Source organism: Ruditapes philippinarum, unplaced genomic scaffold (genome assembly GCF_026571515.1).
Source record: "Ruditapes philippinarum isolate M1 unplaced genomic scaffold, ASM2657151v2 ctg484_1_1_1_1, whole genome shotgun sequence".
Lineage (NCBI taxonomy): Eukaryota > Metazoa > Mollusca > Bivalvia > Venerida > Veneridae > Ruditapes > Ruditapes philippinarum.
In genome coordinates this window covers 130,181-151,551 of record NW_026853581.1, presented here as the reverse complement: position 1 = coordinate 151,551, position 21,371 = coordinate 130,181, and the positions used below count along the sequence as shown (strand labels likewise).

General features: G+C 34.6%; 1 protein-coding gene across 2 annotated transcripts in view; it reads right to left on the bottom strand.

Moving 5' to 3' along the window:
• The window catches only part of LOC132737254 (5-hydroxyisourate hydrolase-like), a 28,548-nt gene extending 8,653 nt beyond the window's left edge, over nucleotides 1–19,895 (bottom strand). Inside the window, exon 1 of one of the 2 annotated variants that reach the window (XM_060724510.1) lies at nucleotides 19,685–19,895. In XM_060724510.1, the coding sequence (XP_060580493.1) occupies nucleotides 19,685–19,876 (192 nt within the window). In that variant the 5' untranslated portion in view covers nucleotides 19,877–19,895. Of the gene's footprint in view, nucleotides 1–6,697; nucleotides 6,858–19,684 lie in introns of those variants that run through there. The other variant, XM_060724511.1, reaches the window with a different exon arrangement.
• Nucleotides 19,896–21,371: the final 1,476 nt, after the last annotated feature.

Here is a 21,371-nt window from a genome sequence, read left to right as displayed (position 1 = left end):
TTTATTTGAACAAACTTGGTAGACACTCACTAGAAGATGTTTCATGCCAAATATCTAAGCTCTAGCTCTTACGGTTTTTTAAAAGAAGATATTTAAAGTTTTTTCTTTCGGTTGCCATGGCAACCAGAGTTCTGCATGAAATTAAATTCTTTGAACAATTTTAAAAGGTGACCACCAAAGGAACATTCCTGTGAAGTTTGGATGAAATTGGCTTAGTGGTTTATGAGGAGATGTCATTTAAAGTAAAAGTTTACGGACAGACGGACGGACGACGGACGGACGCCGGACGAACAGCGATCACAAAAGCTCACCCTGTCACTATGTGCAAAATGCTGGCAATATGCACAACTAGACTTGGTACTGATCATTCCTGTAAAGTTTGGATGAAATTGCACCAGTAGTTTATGAGGAGTAGTCCGGACAAGTTTTGTGAAGGACGGACAGATGGACAGACAGACAGATGACGGAGAAGTGATCCCTATATGTCGCCACTACTCCGTAGAGGCGACAAAAAAACCAAGGGCTGGGTAAACAGCATTATTCCTTTCATTTTTTTTCAAATTTTTCATTTTACAGCTGTCATTCAGTATTATCATGCAGGACCAAAACACCATTTTTGGGGAAGGGGCCTCAGCCTTTTTCATGGGGTAACTATGGGTGATTTTGGCATACTTTGGGAAAAGGAGTCTCAAATTTAACACAAACTTTTAACAAGTTCTTCAAAATAGAAAAGTAAAAAGCACTGGGAAATACTAATAAGGCAGTAAAAGACCTTAATTCAACACCATCATTTAATTTTGATCTAAATTCTATGGGGAATTTCAAAAGACTGGGGAACTTTGAGGACCAAACTGGGGAAAAAAAGAGGTTAGTTTGGTTGGGGAAGCAGCCTATATTCGGCCTCTACAAAGAAGGTTTTTTTTTTTGCCCTGTCATGCTCCATTACGGTTTTCAGTTGGAATACTTCGATGATTTTTTCTCAACTGTTTCGTAATCCGAATCCCTTGCCTTTTATCATTGAGTTTAATACAAAGTGGCCGTGCCCATGAATGAAAAATGACATTTGAAGCTGAAGGTAGTCCAATATATTAGACGTTACAGGCTTGTTATAGTTTATGTCGCTCAAGCCTGACATCTCATAGTTATTGCTCATAAATGCATAGCAACATAAAAAAATTCAAAAATGTCTATTGTCTTGCCTTTCAAGCTTTATTCAAAAGCTTATGTTCTTTTCTTTCAATTTCATGCTCAATCATAGCAAAAAATAGCATTTGTTGGCACTAAAATAGACTTTAAACTGGATTTTGTCATTCATGAAATAGACAGGACGGATTTTAAGAAAATATGAATGCTAAAGGCATTTTATAGTACAAGTAATATCTTGAGTGTTTTAACCTAATATGGGTATGCTGAAGATGATGAGGGTGGATACAAAGAAAATACAATTGACCTTGACCTTCAAAATGTCAATTCAATATGGCCGCTTAAAGATACTAAAATAAGTCATTAAAACTAAGATACAATATGATGCAATTAATTATTCTTGTCAAAATCAAATAATTATTCAATATGATCAGATTTTAATGAGATTGGCCACCAAATATAACGATTATAAGCCTAATGGCTCAATTAACAGTTATATACAGTACTGTTTTACTGGCGAGTTAAGGTATATGACTTAGATTGAAAAAAAATCACTTTTTATGTTTTGTTTACTTGACTTATTTTTAACAATAAACTTAGTTTTAAATCCGTCTTTATAAATATTATCAAATAATAAATATTTCGTAATAACAAATTAATATTTCGTAATTACGGAATAATATTTCGTAATAACAAATTAATATTTCTAATTGGGAATTATTATCTCGTAAAAACGAATTCAATTCCAGGAGAAAGTGTGGAAAATGTCACTTCAGATGTTCCGTAATTTTCAACATTATTTGTAGCTATGATTTTTTTAAGTTGTTCATTTTGTTTTCATATATTTTGCACTTATTATGGTATTTATGGTTTAAAATTAATATTAAAAAATTATTTTGAAATGTCAAAAAATGTGATTTCAATGCCATAAATACAACACAATCCGAGACAAAAATGTTTTAAAATATATACTGCAAAAACAAAAAAAACAAAAAAAAAAAAACAGTAGGTCTTAAAAAAAGGCAACAGTAGGAATCGAACCATAGACCTCTCACACATCAGTCAATCACTTAACCGGCTGTGCTACTGCCCAAGTAACGATAGCGTTTGCATTTTTAGCAGATATGACTTTCACTAACATTAGTTTTATAGTTTTTATTTTATGCATTTCAGTGGATTACTGATTTATCCGTGAAAATTATATTTGATACTTTTCAATGACGAAACTACTTTCTTATGATTTTCCCCATGTAGTACTTCAATTTTATTTTTGCTGACAATTCTGACAATGTGAGGCTGTTTAGAGAAAAGCACAAATTTACAAATCCTACTTTTTAAATGGTTACAACAACATTTCTGTCCCATTCTTTTATAAAAATGTGTCACTTGCTGAAATGTTGAAATTAATAAAGAGCCGTTTTTCAGCACATTGTGAACATTACACATGTATGCTGCATGTAAGTTTTTTGTGTGTTGTTGTGTTTGTATTTGCTGTTTTCTGCCGAAAATAATATCTGCATTATTCATTTTTTTATTCAATTATAACTGCATTAAGGTATACGATGGATAATCGATAATATTAAAAAGTCATCTTAAACTTAGAAGTGTATACTTGATCACATTCTTAACAAAAATACAGAAAACAACAGATGTTTACCATCTTGTTTAAAAATAAGTGGCGATTTAATTTGAAATTTAAAGTTAAAGTCAAAAACAACAACATCAACAACAACAATAACAACACCATATTTTCATCAAGTCATAAAATGTCTGAAACCGGGAGATTGCTACGTGTGCTTGCTTTAACGTGGCAGCTCTCGACAATTTTGGAATTCAGTCACGGTTTTGGGAAAATTCTACAAGAAGATTATCACACCATTTGATTAACATAAGAATTCCTGGTAACCTCCAATAAATTTCCAGGATATCTTAAAGTAACAGCAAAGTTATCTATAAAAATATTACTTGTAATAAATCGAGTAATATTTTCATTGACCATATATAAAAGTCACGTGGGTTGGCTACATAGTAGAGGTGTTAAAATATAATTGTAATACACCCTTTGTTAGCCATTGAAATAGTATTTAATGTATAAAGGGCTTTCAAAAATGGTTATTATTCAGAGCGGGCGCTATGGTGCAGTGGTAACACTGTCTGCCTTCAAATCAAGGGGTCGTGAGTTCGATCCCCCGCTACTCCACTGAACGAATAAATGACTACAAGACTGACAAAACCAAAACATCGACACAGAATGACGTGAACGATAGATACAAGAGAAGACCTTAACAGATCAGGAAACAAGTACCGAAAGTATAAGACCGAAGACGACGACCGATAATAGAAGGAAGAACTAGGGTTTCTTAATCGGACAAAAATCATAATCGATCATCGAAAATAATCGAACGACCCTTTTCGATCAATCATCGATTATATAATCGAAACATTTATGATAACAAAGTAAAAAGTATAATGTACATATCATGCTTTAATATTTATAAGAATTCCATTTCCATGTGACCACCACTTTATCAACTGAAATAAATTAGTTTTAAGATATACTATGCTCATCCTTGAGTAAAATATTTAAATCAAGTAAATTCATTAAAATCTATGAAATTTTTATGTCTCACTTTCTAAAACGGAATGAATAAACTATGTATGGGAACAAGTTAAGTTGGTCGATCTGTTCTTAACAAAACTGCCAGTTTTTACAGTGTCTATTCTAGGAATTGAAAAATAGGGGTGATTTTCCCCCCTCCATTTAAAAAAAGGGGGCGATTTTCAAAATCAAAGGGCGCCAATATAAACTGCCAAAGTTAAATCGTCTGCATTAAGTTTACACTGAGGCGTTCAACCGATGAAATAATTATTTAAAACGATAATATTAATTTAAGGCAGCAGAAGTTGTCCCCCCTGAATTTTTAAACGAAAACAAATTATTACAGAACTGCCGCGATTGATTATAAAGGGATTGGCAATACAAATAATCGAACTATCTTTCACGTCTAGATCGTAGCCAAGCTAGGAATTGCCTCCTTTTTCTTGATTATTTACTACACTAAAATGGCGCCCAACTGTCAGACCTAAGCACACTAGTTCCGGTCGATACGGAACATTCCGTTAATTTCCGTCAACTCACGTAACCAGTACCATACGGTACTAAATTATTATAATTAGCTTACAGTAACCTCCCTTCGGTTTTCGGTGTAAATGTAAACAAAACAACCAAATATAATGCGGGATGGAAGTTTTACGGTTTTATTAACTTTTTTTTATAGATGCGCGATTTTCACGCACATGATTTTGAATTGTGCGCGATCTGTTAAATACTAGCGTGAATCGCGCAATCGCGCGTCCTAGAATAGACACTGTTTTTATTCAATGACACTATATATTGATATTGCAACCACCTATAGTAAGTGTGAAGAATAATTTTATACATAACATATCTTTTTGTGTGAAGTCAAAACATGTTTATTTTATATTTACAAATAAAAGGTATGGCAATTTTAAATATTTTCCAATGTCAAATTTGAGCATAGTATACCTTTAAAATAGCATGCCTGATAATGTCAACTATTAACTACATGGTCACCAGTATGCTTTTGTATTCAATTGAATGAAAATTAATGTTTCAAACAAAACTGGCTTTAATTTAGAGTGTTGTTATAATACAGTTAGTCACTTAAGTAATAGCAAGAAAATAAATTACCGATGATCGATTATTAAACTTTGTAATCGATCATCGCCTATGGGTTCTATAACCGATCAATTTTCGATTATACTCGATCATCGTTTAAACCCTAGGAAGAACGGAGACAAAAACTGACAACTGTTACAAGCGAACAGAGACGAGGACCGAAAACAGAAGAACAGAAACAGGGACAGATAACAGTAGAACTGACAATAAACAAACAGAGACGTCGACCGAAAACAGAAGAACAGGACAGGGACCGATAACAGGAGAATTGACAACAGAAGAACAGGACAGGGCCTCTAACAGAAGAACAGGACAGGGACCGAAAACAGTACTGACAACAAGACAACGGAGCCGAGGATGGATAACAGAAAAATAGAAACAAGGACCAATAACAGAATAACAGAGACGGGAACAGATGACAGAAGAATTTACAACAAGAAAACGGAGACAATGACTGATTACAGAAGAAAAAAGACGAGAACCGATAACAGAACAAAACAGGGACCGATAACAGAAGAACTGACAACATGATAACAGAAGAACTGACAACAAGACAACAGAAACGAGGACCGATAACAGAACATCTGACAACAAAAGAACTTAGACCAGGACCGATTACAGAAGAACGAAGATCACGACCAATAACAGAAGAACTCACAACAAGAAAACTGCGACGAGGACCAATAACAGAAGAACTGACAACAAGAAAACTGCGACGAGAACCGATAACAGAAGAACGAAGACGACGACCGATAACAAGAAAACGAACATCAACACCCAACAGTAATCAGAGAAAGGTGCCTTTAATAGGAATCTGAGTAGCCAATCTATATGCTTGCATAGAGTGCCAGATAAAATACATGAAAGCAAATAGGGCAGAAAAGAGTGAAGTGTTCGCTTTAAAATTTTCAGTATCTATATTACTAATATATTGGCCTATAAAAATGTCTGCCATCTTGGATTTTTCGGCAGTATTGGATTGTTTTATTTTAATTCTGTTTTGGTGTCTAATTTGTTTTTACCTGAACATGCTTTGTGACAAATTTTAGGCTTTTCCATTCCTTAAAAGTTTTATTTGCTATATCATCCATTTATGATAAAGAAATTTGCGGCCATTTTAGTGGTCATTTTAAATGGCCATTTCAATGGCCAAGATAAAGTTTTTCAATTTGGTATCCACCTTTATCGGATTCAGCAAACCTTAATAGGTAAAATACACCAAGATACCACTTGTACTACAAAATGCCTCTAGCATCTTATAGGGAGCCAAATTCTCAAAATCAGTCCTGTCTAAAATGTGCATAAAACTTTGCAACAGAATGTTTTTGGTCTTCAGAAATTTAGCCCATTCAAGGTAAATTTTCTTATTGTTATCATTTTTATTTAAAATAATCTCAAAGCGACATTTATGGGACTAAGCTGAAGGTTAGACAGAAGTTTCACTATAAGGACGGTTCACAACAAGACATTTCTTGAGGACGTTTCACTCCCTTTTTATACCAAAATTATTCTGATTCTTTTAATATACTAAAATATACCTTAAATTTAATAAATGATATACCTTAAATTCAATAAAAATGAATTAAAAAAAAACTAAAGAGGATTTCACTTTATCTCAGTATTAAACAGTTAAATGAAAATGAATTTGTTAACTTTCCCTGTAAACATTAAAAAAATGGTAGTGAAACGTCCATACAATTACAAATTTGGAATGAAACGTCTAGGTGTGAACCGTCTTGGGAGTGAAACGTCTCAATGATAAAATGTCTTGGGATTGAAACGTCTGGCATTCAAGCTGAAGGGTGAAGTCTTGAGCTATATTCTCTAGCTTGTAAACAAGTAAAACTCACGAACCTGGTTTTTATTGTTGTACAGATGACCAACAGTTACTCTGAGTCTATTGTCACTTGATGACATTCAAATAAATATGATTGTAAAGCTTGCAATTTTCACAACTTTTTATTCAATCGCGAAAACAAATGTCGTTTGATTTCAGGAAGTAAAATTTGCGCATGCGCACAACAATATATTTGTAACATACGGCGAATCTGTGTTTATACGGTGCAAAAATAACAAAACTCGCACATAGCCTAGTTACACAATCAAATCACCATGCTCAAAGTGTCTGATATAATACTTTAAAACTAAATTCCGTTCGGACCTTTCTTATCACAGTTATTACGTGTAAACAGACCTAAAGATAAAAAGAAGTCAAATAAGATCAAATGCACCTCATGAATTTGAACAGCATGGAACTGCCAAAACAATATTGACTAGCTAGAAACAATACATATGTTTTTTTTGTTTTTTTTTTAAATGAATAGAATATTTTATATAAATTTGAAATAATGTTTTGCAAAGATCAACAATTCGTTGAAAACCTAAATATAGCCCTGTAAAAATTACATACGAAAAACATACATGTACATATGAAAAGTCAACAAGTTTCTGTAACAAATACATGTACTATGATATGACGTATTTATCATTAGAAAAGAAAAAGAAAAAGAGACAAGACCGTATGAATCGTTTCCTGCTTTTATGTCATTAAAATGAGATAAACGGCAATAGTAATATTCATTCAGTCTTCCACAAAACTATCTATATTTATTCGATATGCAACGCTGTAAAAACATTGTGCTGTAAGTTGTGTTCAAGCGCATTGTTCCAAGTATGAATCATCAGATCTTACCGGTATAAGAAATCTAAGATCCATGTTGGTTTTATCAGACGTAGATCTTATTTACTTATGGACAATATAGGAACTACGTCGTGTTTATGTGTGGTTTGGAAATGTCACTGGTCAACATTAATTATCATTATCAGAGTTGTTATATCACACTTGTATAGTAATAGCAATGAATAACGGGACGAAAGGCAAAGTTCACAGACCTTATAACAGTTATAATATGGTTATGTAAATAAACTGAACACTTAAATTTCATAAAATATAGATATGCATAAACATAAACATTCGTTCAGCAATTTTGAAAATAAGTGATCAGTAAGATCATTATTTATTCCTTTATTTTCCTGTCATCTTCACGAAGGTATGATGATTAGTATAATAAATTTTAACCACTTAATCATATGGTATTTTTTTCATTCATCATAAAACGTGTGAACGCTTGAAAAATTGATAGAACTTTATAACTATGACATATACTTTCAGACTAGCTATTGCCTAAGACAATTATGGACAAAATGAAATGGAAATACATCGTACATTTATGTTTAATATATCTGAAAGACCCTGATCTGGTATTCTGCAACCATTCGTTGTTTTTGCGTCATTGGTCTAATATTTATATTAGTTTTTTTGTAAACATATATTTAAAAGATAAAAAGAGATACACAGCAGATGTTTACGGAACTTCTGTAGGAGCAAACCCTAATTATAGAAACGCGTAAACACGATAGTACAAAGAAATGACAAAAAACACGATGGCGAAATGACGTAAACAAGATGACTAAATTTGAGAAAATACAATGACGAAAACATGACATTTTATTGCATTTTCATCAGCTCATCTTTTATCATTTTCATCATCGTACGTTCGCGCTTTCTAGTTTCATACGTTTTTATTGAAAGACAAAAGCGGTGGAATTTCGTTAAGGCCATCGCACTAAAGTTGCCAACTGTAAGTAACACATGTTACTTTCTAGTTGACAGTTCAGGAGATATATCATTAATTCCACTTTTGACATTTAATAGCCACATCTGTAAAACTAGTTCAGGTTGAAGGGATTTTTAATATTTTCTAAGTACATGTATTAAATTATAGCTGTATATAAAATCTGAAAAAGCGGAATCATTCTGGAGCAATGAAAACAAGTATGAAAGTAGAAATGTGTTTGAAAGAAACGGATACCCCTAATATGTATGTTAGTACACTTTATGACATGAATAAGATGACAGGACAGCATAGCTAGTATTTTATCAACCTTTTTTGCAATAAAACACCTTTGAAATTTTAGTGACAGATGGCTGTTTATAAAAAACTCCCCCCCCCCAATTTTACAAGGTCTCAGTTTCAGAGTGACGAAGCACAAAACACAAATTTCTCCGCTTCATCTGTACTGGAGCATAAAACTGGGCAAATGTTCAAATAGCTTATTTTACATAAGTACTTTTCAAATAATTTTTTACTGTCAAAATAAAAGCATTGCTTATCACAATTGGATAACAAGGACTAATTATGGTAAATCCCTTTGCCAAATGACTTAAAATGCCTTGATGCATGGCCGAGTTCTGAGTTGGACAAGATTTTAACTTCTAACTCATGACCTCTCATTGTGACCTTGACCCTTGAGCTGAGGGTCTTGGTCTTGCTTATGGCACACTATCTTATCATGCTACACATTAGTGCCAAGTAATTTTCAAAATCCCATGATGCATGACAGAGTTTTAGGCCGGACAAGATTTTCTAAATGCTGACATTTAATCTGTTAGTGTGATTTTTACCTTGGGTCAAGGGTATAGGTCTTGCGCATGACACGCCTTCTCATCATGCTTCACATATGTGCCAACTCATTTCAAAATCCCTTGAAGCATGGCATAGGTATGAGGAGGGCAATATATTCTAAATGCTGGCCTTAGACCTCGAAGTGCGACCTTGACTTTAGAGCTGAGGGTCTAGGTCATGCGCACGAGACTTCGTCTCATTATACTCCTTCACAGTTGTGTAAAAACTGTTTCAAAACCCCTTGATGCATGACAGATATTTGGCTCAGTCAATATTTTCAAACTGCTTAGACCTCATCTGTTTCATCATACTACATGTACACAGTTGTGCTAAAATGGTTTAAGATATCTTTTTGCCAGAGTTATGGGCCGGACAATATTTTCTAACTGCTGACCTCTGACATCTACGTGTGACCTTGACCTATGACTACTATAATTATAATAGTCTAACTACTAGTATACATTTTTGCCTAAATGGTTCGAAATCTCTTTATGCATGACAGAGTTATAGGTCAGACAAGATTTTCTTACTGCTGACATTTGATCTCTACGTGCGACCTTGACATTGGAGCTAGAGGTCATAGTCTTGCCCATGACACACCAGCTCATTATACTACACATGCATACAAAATGTTTCAAAATCCTTTGATTCATGACAGAGTTTGGCCCGGGCAATATATTCTAATTGCGGACCTTCGACCTATAATTGCGACCTTGACCTTGGAATTTGGGTTCTGGTTTTGTGCACGACATACTGTCTCAACATGCTTAAGATTTGTGTCAATTTTTTAAAAACCCTTTGTGCATGTAGTTATGGACCGACAAGATTTTCTAACCGCTGACCTTTGATCTCTAATTGTGACCTTGACCTTGGAACTAAGTGTCTAGGTCTTGAACATGACATACCGTTTCATCATTACATGTACATGTTTGGCTCAAATGGTTAAAAATTTCTTGATGCATGGCAGAGTTTTGGCCCGCGAGCAATATTGTGTAAATGTTGACCTGATAGTCTAGGATTTGTGCATGATACACTTTTGCAAACTCTGCTCATGATAGGGGATGAAAGTATGCCACCACATCCACTCCCCCGCCCCAAGCACCACTTCTCCAACCCACCTAACATCAGCACCATTTAAAATTGTATGCACTCTTCAACACTAGATTATTACAATCAATGATTCCAAAGGCTACATGTTACTATTTTGAGCAGACTGGTGAATGTTTCATGTGTACCACTGAGCTAAAATGTCGTTATAATATTTTTAAAAGATGCTGCTGTTCTAATTCGTTTATGAGTGACCTTAACCCAATCTATATGCTTTTTTAATTTGATTGAACAAATTACTTCCTTGTTTACTTTGAAAGAGGGGAAAATGAAGTCAAGGGACGTTTATAGTGTGATGCACGGGTTCCCGGTCGCTAGAGACTAGCTGACTGGGATCGCTCATGATCCAAACCGCAGATACTCTTATATCTTGCGGAACCGCTGCCGATCTCTGTCAGTGATCGGCCTACCTACATGAGCAACTCTATAAACTGCGGACTTCCGTACCTCGCATAAATCAAAGCACAGAAGGCGCTGAATTTGTTTGGGTCTCAGAATGTAAGAAAGGTGCAGGTTGTGAGATTATATGTTTAGTGCCACCAATGCTTTCCAGCGTTTTAATTGTAGTAAATTGGATATAAGACTAATTGCAACACTGATATTCAATCCAATGTTTATTTGACTTTAACAATTTAAAAAATTAGTTATCTTTACTGGGATTTGAACTCCAGACCTCTCGCTTCCTAAGCGGGCCCGAAAACCCTTCAGCCACGGTGAATTTATATGTGAACGGCCTGAAGAAAACCATATTATTCTAAATTAGGGCTTGTAACGACTTTAACTGTTGTTTAACACAGATGTAAATAATCCTGGAGCTTACTATAAGCATGTATATTTATAAAGAATCAAAGGGCTGCAAGTTCTGTGGTATTTTCTGATCTTTGCAATCTAAATCGTACTGTATATATGTATGCATTTTCCTGTATAAGTTTATTTTTATGTATTATAATTCCTCCTTTTGTAAGGCACCAGAGTTTGATACATACGGAATTCTGCATAACTAGAGTTGCATCAAAAAATCATTTATGTTTTTTTTTTTACGACAGCCACACTTTATCCTTGTATATCATGGCTACTTCCTTAACAAAAACACTTAAAAAAAAGAATTTAACAAAAAAAAAAAGTTTCCTCGACTGGGGTTCGAACTCGAAACCTCTCACTCACGAAGCGAGCGCGTTACCACTGTACCACGAAGAAGTTATACACAGATCGTCTGAATAATATCAAGTCATTCTAAATTTAGAACTAGCATTGCAGTTCGGGTTTGTAATCCTTATTAATTTCGAGGTATTTTGTTCAGGGTAAACCTGTTGTTTAAAATTGAAGTAAATATTTTAGCGAAAATCCTCTCGCCCAAACAGTCCGGCATGTAGAATCTATATATTCCACTACTCGGTTTGTGTAGTATTCAGTAATCGACATGGCTAAAAATAGTATTTTCATTGATAAAATCATATTCATCCGCGTAATTTGTGATTGTGCATTTATATATATTATTCTATAAGCCAACGCTATTGTTTAACTTTAAATGCGTTGTAATTTGTTGGATACTTGTAACAAAATAGAATATTTCTTTCTTTTAAATCGCTAGTTTTAAGCTGTTTTGAGAACTACTTGTTGTTAGGTTTGTCGTAAACTTCTGTGTCAGAGATTGAATGTCCGCTTTGTATTTAGTTATTTTCGATCAGAAAATACAATAAAACAATATTAGAAATCTTCGACCATTCGGGAATTACTTTGCTTGAAAATTGATGCGCCTGTCTTTGACCATCTTTACGCAGTGATCTCCCCTGAATTTTTCGGCTTTAGTGTACATACAAAAGGGAAGTAACCGCTTCAAAAAAGTGGACTACTTTCGGTATTTGCAATTAACAACATTAGACTCTGAAATTTCGCTACCATTATTTATTTGGTCTGACGACCCAAACAAATAAAAATCACAGTTTTATATACAGCATTATCTTTGCAACACACGTCACACTAAGAATAGAATTTTAATATGTTTATGACAAATAAATTTCAAAGAAATGTTTATAACAGTTGCAGACGAATACCACTAAATCGTGATGCTATTGCAAAAATGTGCGATTGTTTATTGTAAATCAATGCATAACGCGTCATGTTTCATAGTTAAAGGGAGATAATTAAACTGTTATGGCTGGCAGACACTTTCTCTTGTTTATTTGTTGTTTTTATGAATGTTGATGTAGCCTACGAATTCACTTTAACTTATTATCCGCTGCAATTCCGTCGCATCACACAAAAGCTACAAGGGGAGCGGTGGCCTAGTGGTTAAGGTGTCTGCCTCTGAAACCAGAGATCATGGGTTCGAGCCCTATACGGGTCACGACCATGTTTCTTCATATGACACCAGTACTGGTTGGTTCAAGGAAGCGGACTCGAAAGTGATTAATATAAGTTGCAAGAACTCGTTTCGCAATCGAGCTAAAATAAATACATGTATGTTTAAACCAAAGCTACACATTTGTGCAAAATATGTTTCAAATGACAGAATTTATGCCAGTCAACATTTTCTATCTGCTGACCTTAGACCTATCAATGCGAGCTAAGGTTGTAGATTTTTTCGCACGACACACTGTTTCGCCATTCTAAAGATGTGTGCCAATTTGTAGAACCCCATATGCATTGCAGAGTTATGAGCCGGACACGACTTTCTAACTATTAACCTTTGACCTTTAAGTGTGAACTTTGCCATGGTGCTAGGGGTCTAGGTCTTCCACATGAAATACCGTCTCATCATAGATCTACTACACATTTGTGCCAAATTGGTTCAAAATTCCTGGATGCATGACAGAGTTTTAGCCCGGAGAATATTTTCGAAAAGCCACTTTGACCTTGGGGCTAGGAGTCTAGGATTTGTGCATGACACACTGTCTCGCCATACTTAAGATTTGTGCAAATTTGTTTAACTTCCGGTTATGCAGACTACACCAGCCAAAATGGATCAAAATTCCTGTAAGCATGACAAAGTTATGGATCGGACAAGGTTTTCGAACATACGAACACACGCACCCACGGACAGGGTATTTAATACTACATGTTTATACCCCCTTGTCATTATCATAGCCAGGACATAAGATAAAATACAGATTTTAATTGATCAGAGTATTATTATACGTTCATAGTTTGTTGTAACATATTAAAGATGCAAGATTTCTCATGATTTAAAGCTGACAAATAAATATTATTACAACACTGAAATGAAGTACGGAGCTACCACGCAACATTTTTCACGTTTGTTTGTAAAAAGGGACAGCTCTCGCGTGAAATAAAACAATAGTGAAGATTGAGATCTCATGTTCATGATAGGTAATGACAGGTGTAACTTTTCTTACCATCCCTAAACGCGCCTTTACTCCCTTGCACCATTCCCTCACACCAACACCCACTTCTCCACACCCCACACTAACACCAATACCCGGTTAAGCTGTGTGCACTTTTCAACACTAGAGTATTACAATTAATGATTCCAAAGGTCCATTTTTCAGGATTTCTATAATTTGCTTTCGCCCAGGAATGACTAAATACAATGCGGTTGTATAGATGCAAATAACAATTTCAGGACTGGTCAATCTTTCACGTGTATCATTGCGTAATTATGCCGGTTTTTGAAAATGTCGTCATAATAATTTAAAAAGATGGTTGTTAATATCTTATATGCAATTTTGATTTTTTATTTGAAGAAAATATTACTGGCCTTGAAGAAAAGTTTGGTTTCTTATTTCATTATTGTATATGGTTCCTGTTTGCTTATAAAATCTGGGGTAAAAATGGAAGTCAAGGGATGTTTATAGTTGCTGCAGAGAGTCATAACCGTACGATGCAGTTGCTAAACAAGCAAATCCCCTGCACCCTGAATACATTTGCAAAGTGGGCAAGCTAACCTACCAGCACAGGCTTTGACCTTGTACTGTACCACTGGGATGGTGCCCTCATCCCAACCGCAGATACTCTTATATCTGGCGGATAACACCATAGATACAATCTATGAAACCGGCCTCCATGAGCAACTCTGTACGCAAATCTATAAACTGCGGACTCCCGTAACAAAACAAAATCACAGTTTTATACATAACATAAGTTGCAACATCTCTTATGCTGTGACCCCCACTCCCCGCCCCCACGCACCACTCCCCCATCAAACCCAACACCAATACCTGGTTAAGCTGTATGCACTTCTCAGCAATAAAGTATTACAATGATCTCAAATGTTACAGTTAGTTAAGAGGTTAACTAGTTAATTAACTACTTAACCTCTTAATATTAAGCTGGTAAAATAATAAAAGGATGACAGTTGTAGGCACTAACATGCATTTATTTCCCGTTATGATCTTTTTTTATTGAAAAAAATAACTAGTAACGTAACTAGTTTACCACATAACTATTTAGTTAATTAAGAGGTTAACTAGTTACGTTACTAGTTAACCTCTTAATTAACTAGTTAGTTATATGGTTATCTGGTGGCAGAAATATGCCACCATAGGTTTCCTATAAGCTTCCTTGTTAACCGAAAAAAATGAAGTCAAGTGACGTTTATAGTGTGATGCACAGGCTCCCGGTCCAGCTATATAATTAGCTGACTGTGATCACTCATGGTTCTCTTGCGGGTACCGCCGATACGCCGATATCATCTATAAACTGCGGACTTCCGTTTACGAGATAAAATCAAAGTTTTATATACAGCATTATCTTTGCAACATACGTTATCATAAGAATAGAATTTAAATATGTATAAGGCAAATTAATCTCAAAGAAATGATAATAATTATTGTTAACGAATAGCGGTAAATCGTAATGCGGTTGCAAAAAAATGTGCAATTTTTCATTGTAAATCAATGCATAATGCGTCATGTTTCATAGTTAAAGGGAGATAATTATACTGACGTTAAAAAGTCTACAGATCAGAAATGGCTAACACTTTCTAACACTACTGCGAATTCTTGTTCATTTGTTGTTTTTATGAATGTTGATGTACGTATTTACTTAAACTTATTATCCGCCACAATGCCGTCTCATCATACAAGAGCTCCACATTTGTGCAAAATATGTTTCAAAATCACTTGATACATGACAGGGTTTATGTTCAGTCAACATTTTCTTACTGCTGACCTTAGACCTATCAGTGCGACCTTGATCTTGAGCTAGAGTTACAGGTTTTGTTCATGACACACTGTTTCGCCATGCTTAATATTTGTGCCAATTTGTAGAACCCCCATATGCATTGCAGTGTTATGAGCCGGACACGGCTTTCTAACTATTACCCTATGACCTCTAAGTGTGACATTGGCCATGGAGCTAGGGGTGTAGGTCTTACAAATGAAATATCGTCTCATCATACTACATATTTGTGCCAAATTTGTTCAAAATTCCTGGATGCATGATAGTGTTTTAGCCCGGGGAATATTTTCGAAATGCTGACCGTAGACCTCTAAGTGCGACCTTGACCTTGAGGCTAGGGGTCTAGGATTTGTGCATGACACACTGTCTCACCATACTTAAGATTTGTGCAAATATGTTTAACATCCGTTTATGCAGACTACATCAGACTACACGTTTATTTCAAAATGGATCAAAATTCCTGTAAGCATGACAAAGTTATGGGCCTGACAAGGTTTTCGAACACAGTGACACGAACACACACACACACACATGGACAGGGTATGTAATATTACATGTATATACCCCCTTGTCATTATTATAGCCGGGACATAAGATAAAATATGCAGATTTTAATTGATTAGAGTATTATCATACGTTCATAGTTTGATGTTACCTATTAAAGATGCAAGATTTCTCATGAATAAAAATTACAACACTGAACTGAAGTACGGGCAACCTTTTACAGCTACAACGCAACAGTTAACACGTTTGTTTGTAAAAAGGGAGAGCTCTCGCGAGAAATAAAACAATAGTGAAGATTGGAAACTCATGTTCATGATAGGTAATGACAGGTGTAACTTTTCTTACCATCCCCGCTCACCCCCTTACTCCCTCGCACCACTCCCTCACACCACAACCCACTACTCCACACCCCATACTAACACCAACACCCGGTTAAGCTGTATGCACTTTTCAACACTAGAGTATTACAACCAATGATCCCAAAGGTCTATTATACAGGACTTCTATAATTATATAATTTGCTTTCGTCCAGGTATGACTAAATACAATGCTGTTGAATAGATGCAAATTACATGTTCAGGACTGGTCGATCTTTCACGTGTATCATTGCATAATAATGATGGTTTTTAATAATGTGGTCATAATATTTTCAAAAGCTTGCTGTTTTTATTCGTTTACGTACCACTTAACTGAATTCATATGCAATTTTGATTTTTTATTTGAAGAAAATGTCACTGGCCTGAAGAAAAGTTTAGTTTACTTACCATATGCTCATAAAATCGGGGGTAAAAATGGAAGTCAAGGGATGTTTATAGTTGCTGCAGAGAGTCATACCGGTTGATGCAGTTGCTTAACATGCAATTCCCCTGCACCCTGAATACACTTGCGAAGTACGCAAAGTATCCTGCCAGCACAGGCTTTAGCTCCGTACTGTACCACTGGGATGGCGCCCTCATCCCAACCGCAGATACTCTTATATCTTGCGGATACCACCATAGATAACATCTATGAAACCGGCTTCCTTGAGCAACTCTGTACGCAAATCTATAAACTGCGGACTCCCGTGATAAACATAAGAAAATCACAGTTTTATATACAGCATTATCTTTGCAACATACGTTATTATTATAATAGAATTTTAATATGTACATGTTAAATTAATTTCAAAGAAATCCCAATGTTGATTGTTAAGGAATAGCACTTAATCGTGATGCCATTGCAAAAATATGTACTTATTTATTGTAAATCAATGCATAATGCGTCTCGTCTTATAGTTAAAGGGAGATAATTATACTGGAATAACTGACGTTAAAAAAATCTGCAACATAAATGGCTATCTCTTTCTAACACCGCTGTGAATTCTTGTTTTTTTTCTATTTACTTTTCTGTGTACGAAGCAATACTAGATCACCAGCTTCTAAAATGCAATGTAATTTTGACTCCAACGTAAACATATTGCACCAAAATATGACTGGAAATATTAACAAAGATGCCTTATAAACTATTAATATTTAGCGCCCAGCTTTGGGTTGAGAAACAAATTCAACGTGCTTGATAGGCAGGGATATAGATCGAGCAGACGACCACCATTCCCCAGAATTGTCGCTCTTCCATCAAGTTTACACATTATACAATCTGCTACATAATAATGTTGTCCTTTTTACAATATATGTTCTTCATAATCGCGGACTACTTTAGCATTCATATGATTTCGATATATTTAAAAATTCAATGTAATAAAGAAAAAATAACCGACAATATAAGCTTAAGACAAAGAGGCACAGATAGAACTTAACGTTACTGTGTATAACAAGATATGTTTGTAAAACATGTATGCCCCCTATCGGCAGCCAATTAGTCATGTGATCAGGTTATTATGCATGACTTCTGACCCAGTGAAACAATTAATAAGGCTTATCTAGTATCTACTGGTCATGACTAGCGACAAGGTAATAATTATTGTGACCCCATAGGTTGTGTGCAGCAATTTAAGTTATTACAAATCTTACCAAATAATATATGCATAAATGTTATAAATCATGTAGGCCTCATTAATGACAGCCAAGTTGTTATATTACATAAGACCTTCAAATGTGTATACCAAAAGCATTTTTAGTTTATGAGTTATTGGTCAGAAACCGTCATTAAGTACAAGGTCAATATGACAGTGACCCCTTGACCCAAAAATCAATAAGGCTCATCTACTGGTCATGACCAATCATCATACCAAGTTTGAAGTTCCTAGGCCTAAGCGTTCTTTAGTTATTGATCGGAAACCGTTTTTACCTACAAGGTCAATGTGACCTTGACCTTTGACCCATTGACCCCAAAATCAATAGGGGTTATCTGCTGGTCATGACCAATCACCATAACAAGTTTGAAGTTCCTAGGCCTAAGCATCTTTAGTTATTGATCGGAAACCATTTTTACCTACAAGGTCAATGTGACCTTGATCTTTGACCCCTTGACCCCAAAATCAATAGGGGTCATCTGCTGGTCATGACTAATCATCATACCAAGTTTGCAGTTCCTAGGCCTAAGCGTTCTTTAGTTATTGATCGGAAACCGTTTTTACCTTCAAGGTCAATGTGACCTTGACCTTTGACCCCTTGACCAAAAATCAATAGTGGTCATCTGCTGGTCATGACCAATCACCATACCAAGTTTGAAGTTCCTAGGCCTAAGCGTTCTTTAGTTATTGATCGGAAACCGTTTTTACTTACAAGGTCAATGTGACCTTTGACCCCTTGACCCAAAAATCTATAGGGGTCATCTACTGGTCATGGCCAATCACCATACCAAGTTTGAAGTTCCTAGGCCTAAGGGTTCTTTAGTTATCACTCGGAAACCATTTGGTCTACGGACCGACGGACCGACAGACAGACAAATGATACCCCCTCGTCTTTGTAGTTGGGGCATAATAATCGATATGATCTGTTCAATAAAAAAATATGCAAAAATTATTGATTGAATTAAGAAAGGAATGATTCAAAAATAATTGTATAAGAGAATTATGGTAGTAAATTGCATTAAAGCAAACGGTGCATGTAAAAAATCATTGGGATAAGTCCCAACTTAAAATAGCAGAATGATGTTTTATTCCAGAACATTTATTTTTTTAATGTACAATATCTATGCGTGTTAAATATCTGAGACATATTATGTGCATCGATTATGGAGACAATATAATTTTATTGTTGATAAAATAAATAAAAATATCTCATAAGATATAACTTTATATACCATTTGATCTATAAAACGACCAATCTTGTTATTATTAAAGTGACTTATACCCATCCAAGAGAAGAAAATGAAGAAAAGAAGAAGTTTACATGTTGCCACAATTTCTTTTAATTTTGTAATTTACTGCTTTGCATGAACGATAAAAAATTCACATGGTCCACGGAAGATTCTGTAAAAATCTATTGAAATTCAATTTATGAAAGGAACAGGGCGATCTTTTTATAACTTAGACAGACTTATATTTTATTCTAAACATTTAGCCAATTACCATTTTAACAGTCAAGTTTTTGAAATACATGTACATAGTCAATTCAGCTCAACTTGAACATGGAAAAAATAGCATAATGTCACTTAAATTTCAAATATAGATACAAGAACTTACATGTTTGACAAATGTCTTCAGTTTGTCTTTACCGACACCAGCTTCGCCATTTCTGTTTTTATCCGTTGCTATATTATCAGTACCAGCATCTCTTAATCTAATTATAGTCTCCTTCTCGTTCGTCATGTCCATCTCGTACATGTTGTGGTCAGTTTTATTCTCTGATACACACACCCCGCCACAAACAGACATGTCGTCTGATCTATTCTAAACGAGTTGTTTTTTATCAGCATGTTATAATCTGTATATTTATACTGGCTTTTAAATGTTGGTAATTATTCAAGAAATTGAAAAGCGGACTATCAGCGTTATCATGGTTTGTCAACAAACGTTCATGCCATTTAATTCGAAACATGTTTGAATTATAAGGGTACATGTAAGTTTTTTAACGTACACTTGCGGTAAATAAAGATTAAAGATTTTAGATATTTTATCAATCAAGTTGAAACAAATTTTTTACTTCTTTCACATATATGTACATATATACCAACCTATTGTCATCACATCAGCGCACTGATCACAATCTTATATTTTATTTTTTTTTTTAGGGAATTGAATAAAATCTTCTTCTTTGTTTAGACAATATTAAGTTTATTTTTGTTCTTTATCAAGTATACATAAAGTTCTGTTTTGCCATTTAGATATTTGGAAATTCTTTCACGTTATCTCTGTTGTATTAAGGTTCTTTGTTTAGTGAACATGCTGTATAAGAGATATCGTACAAATTGATTAATCAATATCGATTTTCAATTTCATTGATCATTTTTTTATACAAAACAAAGAATGCAAAATATTTGAACTTTTATGCAACTTATAAGAAAACGTTTTTTTTTCTTTTACAAATTGAAGGATTCTCATTTTAAAACAAAAACGTTCCCTTTTTTTTATTACGAATTCATTTTTTTAAAGTTTTAAGTTAGATAAAGTTACAACAAAAGTTGACATTATGTTTTATTGAGAACTTTTTCAAGAGACCGTTTTGGGCAATAATACCCATCACCAAAGACATAAAAAATGGTTTCCATATACATGTAGTTCTTGCTAATAAATCTATCACATACTCATTTACTGCTGTCACAGATTTACTTATCTTGATTAACAATGAAAAGTAAATATGTACGAATGTTTTAATTGTGATTTTACCAACTTACAGGCTATTTTTTTGGCAGACTCGGAAGTATAAAAGGAAGATCAGCGTGTAGATTGCTGCAATATGACTTGTAGAGTGTCACCCCATTAATATATTACATGCACTTGAGTGTTACCAGTAAGTGGGGGTTTGGGGTGGACAGAGGGTTGGATCAAATGCATATACTCAAAATTTTAATCAATCAGATTTTAATAACATATTGATTGATATTAGGGATGTATTTCCTAGCGGACATCAGTAAATGTGTAGGTAAAAAATGACAACCACAACCTAATGTGAAATATTTTTCTGACTTTTGCATTGAAGAACTATATGATTGAGACCTTCTAGTAATGCTGTTAAATCTGTTAACCCTCTTGTTTGATTTGTTCTTAAACTTGACACAATTAATGTAAAAGTATAAATACCATTGGTAAATTTTTTAGTTCAATTTTGATTATACTAATCACCTATACGCTGTTTTTCAGCTGTTTCAGAACATCCACATTCACAGAACAACACTTATATTTTTTATATATTGTACATATTGTACGTACA